Raw genomic sequence first — 18897 nt, forward strand, 5'->3', positions numbered from 1 at the left:
CGTCGAGCAGATGCGCAAAACTATAGACCTATATCTCTGACGTCGATCTGTTGTAGAATTTTAGAACCTGTTTTTTGCTCGAGTATCATGTCATTTTTGGAAACCCAGAATCTACTCTGTAGGAATCAACATGGATTCCGGAAACAGCGATCGTGTGAGATCGAACTCGCTTTATTTGTTCATGAGACCCAGAAAATATTAGATACAGGCTCCCAGGTAGATGCTAGTTTCCTTGACTTCCGGAAGGCGTTCGATATAGCTCCGCACTGTCGTCTGATAAACGAAGTAAGAGCCTACGGAATATCAGACCAACTGTGTGGCTGCATTGAAGAGTTTTTAGCAAACAGAACACAGTATGTTGTTCTCAATGGAGAGACGTCTACAGACGTCAAAGTAACCTCTGGCGTGCCACAGGGGAGTGTTATGGGACCATTACTTTTCACAATATATATAAATGACCTAGTAGATAGTGTCGGAAGTTCCATGCGGCTTTTCGCGGATGATGCTGTAGTACACAGAGAAGTTGCAGCATTATAAAATTGCAGCGAAATGCAGGAAGATCTGCAGCGGATAGGCACTTGGTGCAGGGAGTGGCAACTGACCCTTAACATAGACAAATGTAATGTATTGCGAATACATGGAAAGAAGGATCCTTTATTGTATGATTATATGATAGCGGAACAAACACTGGTAGCAGTTACTTCTGTAAAATATCTGGGAGTATGCGTGCGGAACGATTTGAAGTGGAATGATCATATAAAATTAATTGTTGGTAAGGCGGGTAGCAGGTTGAGATTCATAGGGAGAGTCCTTAGAAAATGTAGTCCATCAACAAAGGAGGTGGCTTACAAAACACTCGTTCGACCTATACTTGAGTATTGCTCATCAGTGTGGGATCCGTACCAGATCGGGTTGACGGAAGAGTTAGAGAAGATCCAAAGAAGAGCGGCGCGTTTCGTCACAGGGTTATTTGGTAACCGTGATAGCGTTACGGAGATGTTTAGCAAACTCAAGTGGCAGACTCAGCAAGAGAGGCGCTCTGCATCGCGGTGTAGCTTGCTCGCCAGGTTTCAAGAGGGTGCATTTCTGGATGACGTATCGAATATATTGCTTCCCCCTACTTATAACTCCCGAGGATATCACGAATGCAAAATTAGAGAGATTCGAGCGCGCACGGAGGCTTTCAGACAGTCGTTCTTCCCGTGAACCATACGCGACTGGAACAGAAAAGGGAGGTAATGACAGTGGCACGTAAAGTGCCCTCCGCCACACACCGTTGTGTGGCTTGCTGAGTATAAATGTATATGTAGATGTAGATGTAGATGTAAATTGATAGAGTGTAGCGCACCAAGCAACTGATGCGCATTTTATTCATATTTAAATTTTGTCGATTGAGTCTGCCTAGTTTCTTTCGTTGCTAATAATTTTTTGGTAATTAAACTGCAAATTAAGCCACACTCTGCTGCCAGTTTGGATCCAGACTTAATAAAGTATTATATATTTTAATTATTCCACACAGTTTTAATTAGACAAATATTAATTAATTTTGGATCCTATGCGTAGTTTCAAGCTTATGTAACTAACATACACCACTTGCAGACATGATAAGCACTGCTTAAAATAACTTACTTCTTTTACGAGGGTCGTCCACAAACTAAGTTCCGTTTCTGTTTGTATCCACGGCAGCGTTACGATCGCAGTTCCGAGCATGTGCGGCAGTTACTCTGACTCAAGGAGAAAACATGTACGCCTTTTTCAGATCGCTGCTGCCGACGTGTGCTTTGTAGTGCTTCTTTATAATGTCAGCCGCAATTGAAAACGCCGCCGCGTGTGAAATCAGATCTGTGATATCTTTTTCTAAATGCAAAGAAAGTTTAACCAAAGAAAATTCATCGGCAAATCTGCAAGGTTTACGGACAAAATGCTATGAATGATTCAATGGTTAGAAGATGGGTCAGACTGTTAATGATGGACGTGATCAAGTGCATGATGAAGAACGAAGTGGATGCCCGTCTGTGGTTACTGGGACAGAAAAGGCATTTTGCTGATTGATTTCTTACCACGAGGCCAAACAATCAATGCACATGGTTACTGCGAGAACAATACAGAACAAGCGCCGCGGATTACTGTCAAAAGGTGTTGTTTTTTTCCCACGATAATGCCCGACCTCACACGGCGAATATGACCAAACAAGTCTTACGGGAATGTCACTGGGAAGCGTTTGATCATCCTCCGTACAGCCCGGACCTCTGTCATTGATGGTCAACATTTCAACGATGATGAGGAACTGAAATAACATGTTGCCACATGGTTGAATACACAGGCGGCAACCTTCTGTGAAGAAGGCATACAAAAACTTGTGCCATGCTATGACAAGTGCCGACAAAATTTCGGAAGCTATGTACAAAAGTAGCTTAACAGTTATAGATTTTTGTACAATAAATATTTTTTCTGTATCTGTAAACGTTTGTTTTATATAACCAAACGGAACTTACTTTGTGGACGACTCTCGTAGTAAATACTGCCATCTGTTGCATTCCAGGCAAAGCCTTTAGTTTGCAAAACCATTTATTTTTACACACGACCTCGCAATAAGACGAAATCTCAAAAAAAATTATTTACCTTGCAACACATTGAAACATCCACTTTAAAACTTCCAAAGCTTGCAGCAATTTGAAAATTTCTTTAGGTAAACTTTTCAATCAACTTTAAGAGCCGCGCGGGGTAGCCGTGCGGTCGAAGGGGTCTTGTCCCGGTTCGCGCGGCTGCCCCCGTCGGAGGTTCGAGTCCTCCCTCGGGCACGGGTGTGAGTGTTGTCCATAGCATAAGTTACTTTAAGTTAGATTAAGTAGAGCGTAAGCCTAGGGCCGATGACCTCAGCAGTTTTGTCCCATAGTCCTTATCACAAATTTCCAAAAAAATAACTTTAAGAAAACAAAAATACGCATTTAACAACAGACAAAATTACTTGACAGATTAGAAATGCATTGGCAAATAGGCCAACCCCTTTTAAAATAAGTGAAAATCAAGCACCTCACTTCCAAAAGAGCTTCACTTATTGGGCCATCAGCTGATACCACTTGCACATACCACCTCTATGGTTGTTATTTCGGCCTTTCATCAACATAATTTCTGCACATAGTTATAATATAACCTGCAACTCAACAACTATTAAGCACTTATAACACCAAATCAATGTAAATAAAATAACTGGAGCCTTAATAACATCAAAGTTTGGAGTAGTTAGCTAATTTAAGGACCTGGCTTTTAATTTACCCAGAAACGATACTTAACTAGAGAAGGAGTTAGACAAGTTAGTTCCCAAACTAACCGAGAACTCTAAATACAGCACACAGAAACACAGCATCATAAATACGGGCTTAATTTAAAACAAATATTATGAATTACCGAAAACTTTCTTAACCACATTGCGCGCTTTTCAGACTAATCTCATCATAGTTTCTCTAATATCTGAGCTGTAGTTTAACGCGAGATATTGAACACCGATCGAAGGTGGAGCAAGGTCGACTGTGGGACAGTTCAAATGGGTTAAATATACAAGTCGATATCATTAGCAGAATATGAATAAAAAGAGCTCCAACAGCGACTGAGGAGGGTTGCTACATTAATGTAGCAGTCAGTTTAGTTCCTGTTAGTAGATACCGATTTATTTTTGATCTCTCTATCGAATGAACACGTAATATTCCATTTTAAATATCAATTTGTTTGTAACGGGAAATAAACCGACGCTTTCCGTCGGCGCTCAGCTCGCATGAAAGAAGTGATGAGTAGTGTTTGTGCGGGCTGGCTCCAGATACACATTATGTGATGAAAACTATCCGGACACCTGGCTGAAAATGACTTCGAAGTTCGTGGCGCCCACCATCGATAATGTTGGAACTTAACATGATGTTGGCCCAACTTTAACTCTGATGACAGCTTCCACTCTCGCAAGCATACGTTCAGTCAGGTGCTGGAAGGTTTCTTAGGGAGTGCTTCACTGAGAAGAGGTATCGTTGTCGGTCGGTGAGACATGGCACGAGGTCGGCGTTCCAAAACATCCCAAATGTGTTCTATAGGATTCAGGTCAGGACTCTGTGCAGGCCAGTCCATTACAGGGATGTTATTGTCGTGTAACCATTCCACCACAGACCGTACTTAATGAACAGGTGCTCGGTCGTGCTGAAAGATGCAATCGCCAACCCTGAATTGCTCTTCAATAGTGGGAGGCAAGAAGTTGCTTAAAACATCAATGTAGGCCTGTGCTGTGATAGTACCACGCAAAACAACAAGGTGTGCAAGCCCCCTGCATGAAAAACATGACCACACCATAACCCACCGCCTCCTGATTTCACTGTTGGCACTACACACGCAGGCGGATGACGTTCACCGGGCATTCGCTTTACCCAAGCCCTGCCGTTGGATCGCCACATTGTGTACCGTGATCCGTCACTCCACACAATGTTTTTCCACTGTTCAATCGTCCAATGTTTACGCTCCTTACATCAAGCGAGGCGTCGTTTGGCATTTATTGGCGCGATGTGTGGCTTATGAGCAGCTGCTCGATCATGAAATCCAAGTTTTCTCACCTCCCGCCTAACTATCATGGTAATTGCAGTGAATCCTGATGCGGTTTGGAATTCAGGTGTGATGGTCTGGATAGACGTCTGCCTATTACAAATTACGACCCCCTGCAACTGTCGGCGGTCTCTGTCAGTCAACTACGAGATCGGCCTGTACGCTTTTGTGCTGTACGTGTCCTTTCACGTTTCCACTACAGTACCATATCGGAAACAATGGACCTATGGATGTTTAGGAGTGTGGAAGTCTCGCGTACAGACGTGTGACACAAGTGACACCCAATCACCTGACCACATTCGAAGTCCGTGAGTTCCGCAGAGCACCCCATTCTGCTCTCTCACGATGTCTAATGACTACTGAGGTCGCTGATATGGAGTACCTGGCTGTAGGTGGCAGCACAATGCGCGTAATATGAAAAACGTATGTTGTTCCTATACTTTTGATCACATAGTGTACACTGAAAAAACGAAACTGCGTGTATCTGCTGAAACACCAGAAAAAATGCGCCTGACGACTGTTACAAGGGACACCCAGTATACATGGTGTTTCTAAGTCTTCGCGATAAACGCCTAGAGGTGATAGATTTTGTCATTAGGACCAACTTTTGTAATGGAAAAATTCTCGCTGAGACTTCCGAGCGACGCCAGCCTCGGCACGACAGTTTTCACACAACCAGCAGTGTATACTAGCCACCTGTGTAGCATACTACCCAACCGAGTAAATTTTAAAGTGATTTTCAGCAAAATAAGGTATTTCTCTAAGCGGAGAAAGCTGTTTTAGAATCTAATCAGTACGTTTAATTTGGCAGAATCTATTGCTTTTCATGCAAAGCAGATGACTGAATGATAGACAACACACATTGCGCATGAACGTTGCAGATTATGTACACCCTGCCACGTCACAGGGCCATAACTAAAAGCTATGAATAAAATCGTATACTGCATATACCAGCAGGCCGGTTATTCATTAGCAGCTAGTTGAGAATATGTATAAACATCAAATGACACGACGAACCGTCTCGTTCAGCATATGGATTCAAACCCAGGTCATGCAGACTAAGCAAAGGGCCGACCGGCTCTAGGCGCTTCAGTCTGGAACAGCGCGACTGCTACGGTCGCAGGTTCGAATCCTGCCTCGGGCATGGATGTGTGTAATGTCCTTAGGTTTGTTAGGTTTAAGTAGTTCTAAGTTCTAGGGGACTGATGACCTCAGATGTTAAGTCCCATAGTGCTCAGAGCCATTTGAACCATTTTATTTTATTTTATTAATTAATTTATTTATTTTTTTATTTCTTTTTGTATATACCAAGTATCTCTCCAGAGAGATATCATGCACATCCTCTGGCTTTCGTCAGGTATTCACAATTTCGATTTTACTGTGCGTAGCTGGAGTCAGCCAAAACAGGTGTCGACAGAAAGTATTGTTGTGTTTGCTGTTGTTAACAAAGCTATTATTAAATCGGAATTTCACGTGCCCTATCGATAGGCCGAAAATTAGTCTAGCGCGATATTCGTTTTATCGATATGTATTATCAGGAACAGTAAAGCACTGATCCAGCAGCGACAGCACCGCCATGACGGTGACTGCTACCACCATGCGACAGTACTGTTGAGTCGTTGCTGGGGAATTTGTTTGTGTATGGAGACAAACCCACGCTTTCCGTAGTTGCTGGGAGAGATAGAGAGTTTCACACTTCATGTATAAACAGTAAAGCGTTATAGAGCTATATCGCCAATGCCCGGCGCGCCAGGCGGGCTGCTTGAATGTCAAAAAGAGGACAAGAAAGAAGACTGAAGCTGTCAGAACACGAAGAATCCGATCTGGCTACGACGCTAATGAATACGCACAGTGGTGCGATACATATTGTCAAGGTATGTGGACTCAGCCGGACGAGTGCCACTCGCATCTTGCATCGACAGAATTTCCATCAGGCACTCGACGGATGTGATTTCGAACGTTGTACAGAATTTTGTCAGTTTGGCCTTCAGCAACTGGGAGACGACCTTACCTTCTCCCAGCGTGTACTCTTTACCTATGAAGCAACGTTGCTTCGTCAGGTGCAACAACAAATGCCATGGAGCGTAAGTGTATGGTGCGGCATCATACGAAATTACACTGTGGGAGCTTACTTCATCTCAGATTTTCTAAATGGGCATTCGTACGCATACTTCCTGACGAACATTCTGCCGCTTCTAGCAAATAGGGGTGGCCATAATCAAAACAAAAGCGTTTTCCGTTGCGGCGGAATCTTCTCATGAAATTTCAATCACCAACTTTCTCCTCCGAATCAGAAAATATTTTTCTGACGCCGACCTACACAGAGAGAAACGACCATCACAATAAAGTTAGGGCAAGCTAAGCTCGCACAGAAAGATATAGGTGTTCGTTATTTCCGCACGCTGTTCGAGTTTGGAATAACGGAGAATTATTGTGAAGGTGGTCCGATGTACCCTTTGCCATGCATTTGCGGAGTATGTATGTAGATTTACAGCCACTTAGATGTAAAAGTTCATTTAACTGAGGGTAGAAATTATCGAAAATTTAGTGTTAAGCGTCTCTAATAACACTGGTTTCATCAAACATCGGCCCGATAGTTTGAATACCAGGAACCGCAAGATAAACTCCATTTTTTTCCCGTAAAGAGGAACTTGATGCGTAATGTTACTGTTTTCTGTGAATCAGTAGCTATTTGTCTGAATATTTACATAGTCATAAAGGTGAAAACAAACTTCGTCACTCATAAAATACTTCGTAGGGTCAAGTTTACCATCCACAGTCTTCTTAAGCAATCAGTCGCAATACTTAATTATTATTTTCTCAGTTGGATGTAATGCCGCCAACGGCCTTGCCTCAGTGGTAACACCGGTTCCCGTCAGGTCACAGAAGTTAAGCACTGTCGGGCTGGGCTATCACTTGGATGGGTGACCATCCGGACTGCCGTAAGCTGTTGGCAAGCGGGGTGCACTCAGCTCTTGTGAGGCAAACTGAGGAGCTACTTGATTGAGAAGTAGTGGCTCCGGTCTCGTAAATTGACATACGGCCGGGAGAGCGGTGTACTGACCACATGCCCCTCCATATCCATAGCCAGGTGAAGCCTGCGGCTGAGGATGACACGGCGGCCGGTTGGTATCGTTGGGACTTCCAAGGCCTGTTCGGACGGAGTTAAGTTTTAGTTTTTAGCATGTTTAAGTATAGAATAACAAGGTTTAAGACTGACACGTGTCCGCTCTGAAAGCCACAAAATAGTTTGCAACCCCTTATGGAGTTTGAAAAGGACTGTTATGGCTAATCTTAGAATTGAAGACTTCGCCACTGACTCACTATTTCGTCATCAGCTTCTTGTCGTTTCTGTCGTAGTAATACTGGACTTAGGAAATAGCACTCGAAAAATTCCACGAGTCTACGGATGTAAGCTTGAACTATGCGCACACTTCTATTCGCGAAATACAGAACAGCTCACAGGATGCCAAAAAGGAACCATTCACAGCACTTTTTATGCGACAAGCTGCAACTGAAACTACGATAATGAACCACGCCCGCTACGTTATGGAAATCCGTCGATCAGGTAACAGTAAAATATGTGTTGCTTACGGAATGGGGCCATTTTTATCATGGGATTAACACTGTAATCCAAATCCACGTACGTTTCGTTGCACCAAGACATTTGACAATACTATCCCTAGATGAAATATTTTGGTTGTACATCTTATGAATGTTTTCATTTTGAGCTCTGATGTTGCAGATAATGCTCTCAGATTCCTTTCGTGGATGTGAAGTTCCACTGTCGGAGATAAGAGTCTACTTTAGTACTTTATTGGCTAACTTTCGCTCCTCCAGTTTGCGTAGACGGAACTTTCCCTTTACATATACGGGCCACAATCAGACAAGTTACAGAAGAAAACTTCTAATCAAAACTGCAAGAGAAGGAGACCTTATCTACACTGATGAGGTAACGAACTTTAAAGTTGAATGCGCCATTGGAAACTCCCAAAGTAAAGTAATGCCGAAAATATTTGTGGGGCAGAAGAAATAAGATATAGCGCAGACAGAGTGTATGTATTAAGTCGTAATTTGCGCAGTATTGATGATTGTACTGCTGCTTACGAGTGCAAGTCGCTTAATGGATCTCTGTTTATTATTTTGGTTGAAGGTAGCCACGTGGAAGTACCCAGTTGCTCGTTATCACTCTGTGCTTGTACTGTCATCACTCATGTCAGCTCCCTTTCCCGTTGCTTCATTGGTAACGACGGAACAAGTTAATAACGGTCCAGTAAAAAGTACTCTAAAGTCGCACAACGGAATATCGACTTATTAGTGAGCAGGTGTTGCAAAGTGACTTGGAGTAGCGCATATAGTGTTCTGAAACGTTGCACATAAATTAAGTCCGACGTGATTCAACACTGAAAGGATTCTCCATCCCTTGCTTAGTATCGGTATTCAAGTTGTGATGTTTAGAAAGTCTCAGGAATGCTCGGGATCTCTTATAGTATAAATGGTGAGACGTTTCAATGACTTTCAATGACAGTCTTTTATTCCTCAAGGCAAGGCCGACTGGTTGAACACACATTTTTTTTTTTTTTTTTTTTTTTTACAATCACAATCAGAACAGTACAATAACTGTGAGTGGTCCCGTAGCACGCTATAGCTTAAGTTTCAGAGATGCTCTGATTGTAATGAAACTGAGGTAATCGTTTATGACAAAGAAAAACATTACTCTCTAGCATTCCCCATAGATACACATGGAAACAGGGAAGTAGCACTACCTAAATCGGAGTAGAAAGTCTATGAAACTCATATTAAATTCAAAAATGACTGTGAAACGTTGTAACACAATACAAGTTCCTGTCAGAACTGAGGTGAAGTAAACGCAACTGAAAACGACAAATCACAAAACTAACACATACTGATAACTTTCGCCGGCCGCGGTGGTCGTGCGGTTCTAGGCGCTCCAGTCCGGAGCCGCGCTGCTGCTACGGTCGCAGGTTCGAATCCTGTGTGTGATGTCCTTAGGTTAGTTAGGTTTAATTAGTTCTAAGTTCTAGGGGACTGATGACCACAGCAGTTGAGTCCCATAGTGCTCAGAGCCATTTGAACCATTTTTGATAACTTTCTTTCAAGGCCTAACAGAAATGTTCTTACGACCACGTTCGATAACTTACCCAGTTCTTCCAGAAGTGATTCTAAAACACCACTGCTAACGAAAAAACTCTTTTGTCCTGAAAAGTTGGGATGAGGGGTACGTTATATTGAAAAGTGGCCAACCAGGATTTCTTCCACCAGTTGAAACTTTGACTACCTTATCTAGGCTTGTCTCCTCTGTCGTATCTGCTAACATGATTTATCTTCCCTTCAAAAAAGAAAAAATAGTAGGGGAGACGAGGAGATATTCTTTGGCTTTGAAGTGACCAACCATTATCTGACTTATGGCTTCGCTTTTCCTATCTTTCTCACGGCTTGTTTCCTTCTCTATCTTTTCTAAAACCACACTGAATATGGAACGGTCCTTCTCTCTAAAAGTAGAGGGGGAAGATTCGATGTATTTGAAACTCCCATCCAACTTTCTTCCTCCTCTTACGGCCTGTTACCTTCTTTGTCTTCATGCCCTGTTACTTTTCGAACACCCACACGATCATTCAACGATAACCACTCGTGGAACACTGGATAAAGGAAATTAAAAAATAGCACCAATATCTAAAAATGAAATAAAGCACCTAGTGCGGTCCATGTTCTCTCCAGAGGTTTTAGTGCAGTCTGGCCAGGATAAAAATTTTGCGTGGCTGACCCGATAATGACAAAAGAAACTCGACGCGCAAGTGACATTTTTAGTCAAGTTATATGAAACGAAGCGACGGACATGTTTCACAAGGTCTCTATAAGGTCGTTAAGTAATTGTACATCGGGAGTGAGGAGTACGGGAGCTTCAGTTCTTCATTCAAGAGAATTTTCACTTATTATTATTAGGGAAACTGGTGTAAGCTGAAAGGTAAGACGAGTAATATACAGTATTTAGAAGAAACGAGAGGGAAAATATGATTGAAAAACCAAGAACGAAGGACTCGAAAGAGGTGTAAGACAGATTTGCAGTTTTTCTCCATTACCTTTCAATATACACATGGAATGGACAATGACAGAATAAAAAAATAGAGTTAAGAGTAGGAATGAAATTGAGGATAAAAGAATACTAATCTTCAGGCTCGCTGTAGACATAGCTACCCATACCGAAAGCGAGGAAGATTTACACGATCTGTTGAACGGAAAGAACACGGTAATGACTACTGACTAAGGTCTGAGAGTAAAGCGATGACAGTGGAATCTACGAGCGGTATTAGAAATGAGACGTGGGATAAACTGAATATCAAAATTGGGGATCATAAAGCAGACGAAGTGAAGGAATTTTGCTACCCTGGAAGCAAAACAACTCAAGAGGGTCTAAGCGAGGAGGACACAAAGAGCAGATTTGCACAGGGAAAGAGCGCATTCCTGGCTAACAGGAATCTGCTAGTATCAAATATCTTATTTAATATGAGGAAGTAAGTTATGAGAATATACTGCACGATATGTACAGTGAGAAAACCAGAAAAGAAGAAAATTCAAGCGCTTGAGATGTGGTGTTGTAGTAGGACGCTGAAAATTAGATGGACTAATGAGAAAAGGAATGAGGAGGTTCGTCACAAAATCGGTGAAGGGAATAACATATGGGAAACATTATCAAGAAGAAGGTAGTGGATAAAAAGACATGAGTTAAGATATCAAGGAATAAATTACGTGAGGGAACTGTAGGAAGTGAAAGTGTAAGGAGAGACTGAGATTGGAATATATCCAACAAATGTTCAAGATGATGGGTGCAAGTGCTACTCTGAGATGATGGGGTTAACAGGAGGGGAACCTGTGACGGCTGTATGAAGCCAATCAGAATAATGATGACCTAAAAAAATATTCCACCAACACACTAAATGACGCTAGTTATAGCGCTAGTCAGAACACTGACCTTCTTGCGCCTTCGCCGAATACATTAACAAATATAAAATGGAAGCTGCGTTTGGCATATTTCGCCGCAAGTCCCATTCTGGGGTGCTCGGCCGCCTGGTGCAATTCTTCATATCTGAGGCCACTTCGGTGGTTTGCAGGTCCATGATGATGAAATGACGATGGGGACAACACAACACAACACCACACCTAGTCGCCGAGCGGAGGAAATCCCCGACTTGGCCGAGAATCGAAATGGGCAGCCCCTGATCGAGAGTTAGCAAAGCTAAACACAAGACCAGGAGCTGAGATACATCCGACTAATTTATGTCCATTCCGTCAAATGTTCTTTCAGTAGGGGAAGGAGGAGTAAAGAGATCACTCCAAGGCAAATTGAATTTTCACCAGGTGTTCGTTATTCATAATAGCTTGCTGCTTGGACATATTAAATCTACTTCTTTTAGTATGACACTAAGTTCTGATGTCTGGACATATGTTCTACTGTATGTATGCTTATGGGACAAATGTTCTATCTATCCTGATACCTAAATATCTGACACAATACCAAGCATTGCAGCACACTGCTTCTAGTCGTATTCTTACATCAGACCAAATATGACAGAAGTGCGACGGTTTTCAATAGTATAATTAATTCGAAATCGCCATGAAAGAATGAGGATAATAGATTTGTATGTAAATGGGCTTCGATATCTTTCTAATCTCTTGTACTATGAGAGATACAAGAAATACCGAATTCTTATTCGTGTAAACTCTTGGCTACTTTTCTTCACTCGTACTGTGGCCACCTCTCCCCATCGGACACAAAGCTTGCATTAGTAAAATGGTTCAAATGGCTCTGAGCACTATGGGACTTAACATCTGAGGTCATCAGTCCCCTAGAACGTAGAACTACTTAAACATAACTAAACTGAGGACATCACACACATCCATGCCCGAGGCAGGATTCGAACCTGCGACCGTAGCGGTCGCGTGGTTCCAGACTGAAGCACCTAGAACCGCTCGGCCACAACGGCCGGCCCTACATTAGTAGTTCACAATTGAAACCATCAGACCAAAACAAACGACAAGGAACTACATTTGTAAACTAACAGAGGTATTCAAAAACTGATATTGTAAAAAGTATTATCCTACGTATAACTGAGGTAAAATGGATAATATAAATGACCTATCTTAAATCGGACGACTAAAAGAAAAGGTATCACTAAAGAATATCAGAACAAACTTCGCCTGTAAAACTCACTGCCAACAATTTGGTGGACATTAGAACTATACTCCTAATAAAATTACTTGTCAGTTGCCATCTGCACTTACCTCTACAGAGTTGCTACACCGGCTGCTGGCTACCCAAATAGGATGAGTCACTTGACAAGTGCTGTTCCATAAAGCGTGTAAGGCGGAGGAGTGTTTGGAGCGGCCGTCATGAGGTGTGACGGAAACGCGAGATGCTCCGCAGACAGCTGATTCTGGTAAGCGGTGGCTGAACTGCGACAGACGACACGTTTTGTTGCCCTGAATTTAAACTCATGTTCTAGCCTAACTACAACCTCGTAATGTGCGACGTATGAGAGAAAACGACGATCAACAATCTTCAGCACAATTATGAACCATGCTCTCTATGTACACGCCGATTAACGCTAAACTCTATGAGCGAACCGAAGACAGAAAAAATTTAGGTTTCATGGCTATAAGCAAACTGTAATTTCTCTGTTTTATTAGATACATGAAACTATCGTCATACTGCGAACACGAGTTGCCTCGTTACGAGCCGATGAGCAGTCTCCGTTTGCACTAGGATACAGTTTATTGGCGACAAAGGCAGATTCCAAACTGAAAAGAATTATTGGAAGAAAAATTACGAGCAAATAAATAAGTCAGTGTGATTATAAAAATGGTGCGACAAAGTATTAGAAATAAAGAAACAAAGCAACTAATTGAATAGAAATAGTAATCAAAGTCATTTTGATAACACTTAGAAATAAAAAGTTGCGAGGGACCTGAGGAGTTTCGAACCCACGACGTTCTACACACGAGAAAGGTATTTTACCACTATGCTACGCTACTGCTTGGCAGCGTAGAACACTGTTTTCTTTCATGTTGTTTTACAACTATGCAGAGCCACTCCCAAAATTGATTTACTCCCTCCAAAAATCGGTCCCATCCAATGTCTTACGATTTCTGTGATGATAATCGCTGCACATCTGACGCTGAATGTCGTCTTATGCGAAAGGATCCAGTGCTGTTTTGTTAGTATTGCGTTGAAAGGTGTGTATTTATTAGCCTCGTTGTGTGTGTCTGGGTTGTTTTTTGTGTGATTTACATGTTTTATTAAATGGGAAATAAAAAAGTAAGACCCAGAATTCGTGTCCCAAATACGTTAAGAAAGAAAGCCGTATAGTGAGCTGACAGTTTAGTAACGGTGAACAGTTCAAGCGTGACCTTGAGCGCTATGATTGGCGGAAACTAGCTCCAATGCGTAAGTGTCAAGCAGCAGAAGATTTTAACTGAAGATTTCTCGGCAGGCAGCAGCACTTTTCAAGGGGAAAAATATGCAGTGGCCACGTCTCCCGCTCTGGTCACTTTACCCCACCTTCCGTTATCTAACATAGTAATTTAATTCGGGTTTAGAACGGCGAATTTGTAGTTGACGACCGCTTAGTGCCTACTGGAGGCGTGAAATATTAAAAAAATTGCTTTCGTTTCAGATAGTGGCATGCCAGAGGACGAGTCGGAGGCGGAGGCTTGGAGGCGGCAGCGCGCGCGGGGGCGGCGGCAGTCGCGCGTGACGCGCCAGCGCAGCTACGACGAGGAGCTGAAGGCGGCCACCGCCGCCGCGGCCGCTGGCGCCGGCGGGGAGCCCAGCCTAGGTCAGTGGGGCAAGCAGCGCCGTACACGTAACCACCCGTATTCACCCCGTCCCGCCAAGGCACACAACCGTACAAAATACTCGTTAGCCGTTACTGATGTGGTCATTGCTGATATAGCCATTACATATAAATTACGAGGCCTGTTCAGAAAGTAAGCTCCGATTGATTGCCAAATTGAAACCACAGTGAACATCAGAAATGTTTTACTTGTAACAATTAGCTACACCTTTCAGCTACTTCTCTACGTAGTCGCCGTTCTGACTTAGACTTTTGTCATAGCGTTGTACCAACTTTTCAATAGCCTCATCATAGAAGGCAGCCGCCAGTGCTTTCCGCCAATTCTCCACGCTGGCCTACACCTCGTTGTCTGTGTCAAAATGTTGTCTTCAAAGACAGCGGTTCATGTGACCAGAGATGAAACTCAGGGGGAGACAATTGCGGACTGTATTGTGGGTAATCTCACATTTCCATTTGAAAACGATGCAGGAGCATCTTCATTGCCCCTGCAGAATGCGGCTGAGAATTGTCTTGAAGAAGAAACAGCACGACAGTTATGTAATGTTAGCTGCATAGCTTCAGGCGAAGTTTCTCACCAGGCCCTCGTACTTGGCGGCAGACACTATTTTCTAGACATCTTTACGCACTCACTGCGAGCTCAGAAATGAGAAGAGCGACGTGATGCTAACTGGGGTTATACTAGAGACACTACCCAACACATCTGTGCAAAGCTTTATCGGATTTTCATAGTCGTTTCCATTTCGCGACCGATCGGAGCTTACTTTCTGAACGCCCCTCGTATTTTTGGTGACCTAGCAAATTGTGGGTAAGACCGTGCTTTTGAAAGTGTCCTTTGCGTGGGTTATCTTTTCTGGTCAATTTTTTTCCTTTCTTTACGCTGATAAAGCCTCACGCAGTCCACTGCAGACGAAGACCGCAAATGTCTGCCGTATGGGGGCCGGCGTCTGCGTTGGCCAGGCACGGAGACGCGCTGGACGGCACCACCTGTGTTCTGGACACTTGAAACTCTGTAAAAACTGCACGAAAAGCAGCAGTTTTGCCGTACTGCGTAAACATGCAACTTGTAAAACAGAGGAATTGGAACATTAGGAATACTGCCGACTCCTCCCGACATGTATAATAATTTCACACGGGGAACGAAAACACTGCGACTGCCGTAACGACATGCTCCGGAGGGAACGTGAAATTATAGGAGTACGGTAACTACCGAATCGGCCAGAACCTGCGGGGACGAAGGCAGTCGAGTAAGTAAATGAAAAAGCTGAAGATAACGAATTGGAGGAAAACAAAAATTACACTCGAGCACGAACTGCATGCAGGGCGGAAAACAAGCGAGTAATAAAACCTTTCAGCCAGTAACGAAAAGATACTTTGACTCTCGTGGAATACTTGTAACGCAGTAACGAATGCAAACGACATGTCCTAGTAGCTAGTCTATAGCTGCAGCGCCGAGATACATTCATGTAAGCTAAACGTGCAGTTTCAATGTATCTGATGTTTTTGAACCAGTAATAACGTGAACGGGGAGGACAGAAAAACTACTGGAGGCCTCTCGCGGTGAAATGACCCAGTTTAGAGTTTAAATGCTTTGGTGTTACATCTCCGAAAGCAGAAACATTGAGTCGTCGCTAGGCACACATAAAATAAGGAAACATGCTAGCTTTCGGAGTTATCCTTTGACAAGATGGAGTACACAAATACACACACCCTATCGCAAACATGCATACGCCGCACGCCTATGCTCCTAATGGTACCAGCTAGACAATTGTTCATTTAAAAACATGTCTTTTTATTTGATTGTCTAAACCCACCTATACTTCTTTTTTACGTACCATAATTTATCAAGCAGATATGATTTCGCGTTGTATTTAATCCTTGCTTAACAGTTCTGAATTAAACACAATTTATTATACTAACTGTATACATTCAGGATAATGCAATTAAGGAAATTTTTCTTTCCTGAGATTCCCTTCCTTGTGAGCTTGTGTAATGAAATAGGATTCATTTGATGTTGCGATAATAATGTGGTCAGGACTCCTGCTGTACCTCTCAGTGATGTGCCTTAACAGGATAGGTGAAACATGGGAGCTCATCAAATTTCATCGTGATCCGAGGCACAACACGAGTGTGGGAATTTAATGAACCAATGACAATACCTTGATCCGCGTTAGACTGCACTTACAAGGTCAACTGTTCCGGACACTAAACGCAAAGGTTATCAGTAATAAAAAGAAAAAGAAAAGAAAAATTGTTAAGCGTTGCGCGAATGACATGAGCCATCACTCACTTGCTCTGCTATCCACGTTGATAAAACTGGACGTTTCGCCGATCACTATTCCTGAAGGCGATGCCACGTAGCGAAATGTTTATAAGCCATGAGTACCCACGTGTGCTCTGTACAATTTGTTCAGATAAGGATACTTCACCTCCTGTTGTTTTTGCCTGATAGCAGCAGTTTAGGGCATCATGTATGGTACATGTCGAGAGGTAGCTACACAAATTAAATCACTCTCCAACAATCTCGTCTAGATATTCTGTAGTAACGGATCACTAGGCTTTCAAAATTGGTCTGCCCTTTTGAGTGCTTTGAGTTAGTGCTATACTGTGGTAAGACTTACCTACGTGCCATAACGTGAAAGGGTGTTTAGAGGTTTCCCAAAATTTGGTTCTATTAAGGCCGGAATCGAGATATCTAATATGGAATAAATTTTTGCTATCCAGAGGCTACATAATCAAAAGTGCAAGACTGTTGCTTACTTACATTTGGACTTTAAAGTTTATCGTTTTGCTATTTTGATTTATTGACATTTGGAGTACATTCTAGTCGACCAGCACCGTCTTACAAAGATGGCACATTTAATGATCAAATAAAATTGAATAAGGATATTATAATATCTCCATTTCCTACAACTTTTTCGAGTAAACGCTTTTGCGGATTTGAAATTAACACATGCACTGTTCTAACAGTGGATACTACTACTACAGTACATTTCTCATATTATCGGAAAAGTAGACATTACATAGGGTTCATGATAAAGGTATTATGCGAGTATGATATTGATCTCATCCATATAATAGTTCCAGATGTCAAATTTTTCCTCTGTTATCCACAGGTGAAAAAGGAGCCCAGGCATTACTACTCCATAGAAAAGAAGCTTTTCTTCGGTGACAATATTTACTGATTTATTTCACGTTTATGCTTCTTGTCAGAATGCTGGCACTTGCAAAGAAAATTTGCTCAGTGAAGAGAGCTTCTTTATAATTGCTCCTTTTTCTCGTTAACCACAATTCGCAGAGCACACATATAAACACAAGACGCAATACTTTCACGTACATGTTCCCAATTACCATGTGAGACAAAGCGTAAGCACCTCGCCGCAAAAGTTACATAGTAGACGTTACGTCAACAACGACTGTACATCGAGAGCCGACAGTGGCGCGCGATTTGTTCTTCATATTAGAACACAGCTTTATCGAATGTTTCAGATGCGGTAATGATTCAGATTAAATCTTTTTTGATTTCCTGTTTGTCAATGTGAATAGTTTAAGCGGAGGCATATTTTTTGAAGTTTACAAAATTGTTAAGATAAATTTAGTAGCATACTTTGCTTTAAATAATTGAAAAACATAATTTTTAAAATTTCTAAATATAACAAGAACATTTGGCTTTTTCTACCTTGTAATAATATTTATGAAAACTTAGGCCTGTCTTTGATATACAATAATCACTGAATGAATAATTTTCTTGAACAATTAGATAACTGATCTGTTGGCAATTATCTGAAATACGTGGCCTTTTTGGTAAAACAAGTAAAACGGAATATATAGGTTAACTAATTTTACTAGCACAAAATTATTCCTCAGAAATATAGAAAATCATTATCATTATATTGGTTACCAATTCCGAAAGAGAGAAAATGTAAGCAAATGCTCCAGTGTATAATATGAATACTTGCAAAATATGAATCACATAATTTGTAGCTGAAATTCAGTTGAAACATTACTCATAAGAAGATTACATCGCAAATTTCGGTTATCTCCAGAAATGACGGAAAATCTAAGTTCATCATAGCATACAATGTTCATAATAGCCGATTACGCTTCATAATAACGCATCATAATGTAAAAGACCATTTACCATAGCAGAACCTGTGTTATCAGAGTTTGTCCGTAAAGGGTACGTTCATGGGTTTACGTAACCAACAGTCTTATTAATAAAACCGTCGCCTGGATACGATCAGCCAGTTGGCCTGTATTCTAGAAATAAATCTTTCTGGCTGAATGTGAAAGATATCTGAGAAATAGTCCGTGAATAATTACATGAGTAATACAGCGAACGTAAATTTGCAGAGTCATATCTTGAAAGAGACATAAAACAAAGTTCTTATCTCAGTGACTTTTGTACATAGACATTTAAATGTATGCCAAACTACTCTCCGAGCGTGCA

The 18897-nt window shown here is 42.0% G+C and overlaps 1 protein-coding gene across 1 annotated transcript in view; it reads left to right on the forward strand.

Moving 5' to 3' along the window:
• Positions 1-18897, forward strand: part of LOC126252362 (uncharacterized) — a 168582-nt gene that overhangs the window by 48631 nt on the left and 101054 nt on the right. The window contains exon 4 of the mRNA XM_049953254.1: positions 14321-14514. Coding sequence (XP_049809211.1) covers positions 14321-14514 — 194 coding nt within the window. The remainder of the gene's footprint in view (positions 1-14320; positions 14515-18897) is intronic.

This window comes from Schistocerca nitens, chromosome 4 (assembly GCF_023898315.1).
Source record: "Schistocerca nitens isolate TAMUIC-IGC-003100 chromosome 4, iqSchNite1.1, whole genome shotgun sequence".
Taxonomy (NCBI): domain Eukaryota; kingdom Metazoa; phylum Arthropoda; class Insecta; order Orthoptera; family Acrididae; genus Schistocerca; species Schistocerca nitens.